Consider the following 606-nt stretch of genomic DNA (forward strand, 5'->3'; position numbering starts at 1 on the left):
CGTATGCTCTTTCTTCTATAAATGAAACGATATAAGACCAGATTTTTATGCAAAATATTACTATCATGTAAAGAGAAAGCGTTTGTTCGTATAATAGCAAAAATCTGAAAAACGACTTAAGTATTCGCAACGAAATTACGCGCAATAGGTTTCCTATATAGGGTGTTCCTGAATTAAATGATCAAACTGTACCAGTCTGGTTACTATCACTGAACGAAAGTAAGATGAAGAGGAAATTCGGAGAGTGATAAATTCAGTTTCTACTCTTCTAAGATGTGAAGCTTGCATTCGTAATGGAGGATAACACTTTGAAATGGAAGCAGACTTCTTTTCGATGTGCTTTAACCTTGATATTCAACATTTCAAATAGTATACATGGCTAGAAGTAACAGGTTTCGTGAATACCGTCGACTCATTGTTATAATCCGATATACCAACAGTGAACTCGTTATTGACTTTAGATTCATTTGTTTATCATAACCTTTTATAAGGCATTTGCAAGCCAATGTATATATATCATTTTGTTGTTATTGTTACTCATAGAACATATTGGTGAAGTTTGATCGCTTAATCTGGGGACACTCTGTATAGTCCAAAGTGTTATAA

The 606-nt window shown here is 33.5% G+C and overlaps 1 protein-coding gene across 1 annotated transcript in view; it reads left to right on the plus strand.

Annotated features, from left to right (window-relative positions):
* Positions 1 to 304, plus strand: part of LOC108630156 (aminopeptidase N-like) — a 10,458-nt gene extending 10,154 nt beyond the window's left edge. The window contains exon 8 of the mRNA XM_018033240.1: positions 233 to 304. Within this exon, the coding sequence (XP_017888729.1) occupies positions 233 to 304 (72 nt within the window). The remainder of the gene's footprint in view (positions 1 to 232) is intronic.
* Positions 305 to 606: the final 302 nt, after the last annotated feature.

The sequence above is a fragment of the Ceratina calcarata genome, unplaced genomic scaffold, assembly GCF_001652005.2.
Source record: "Ceratina calcarata isolate Rehan_Ccalc_2016 unplaced genomic scaffold, ASM165200v1 scaffold700, whole genome shotgun sequence".
Lineage (NCBI taxonomy): Eukaryota > Metazoa > Arthropoda > Insecta > Hymenoptera > Apidae > Ceratina > Ceratina calcarata.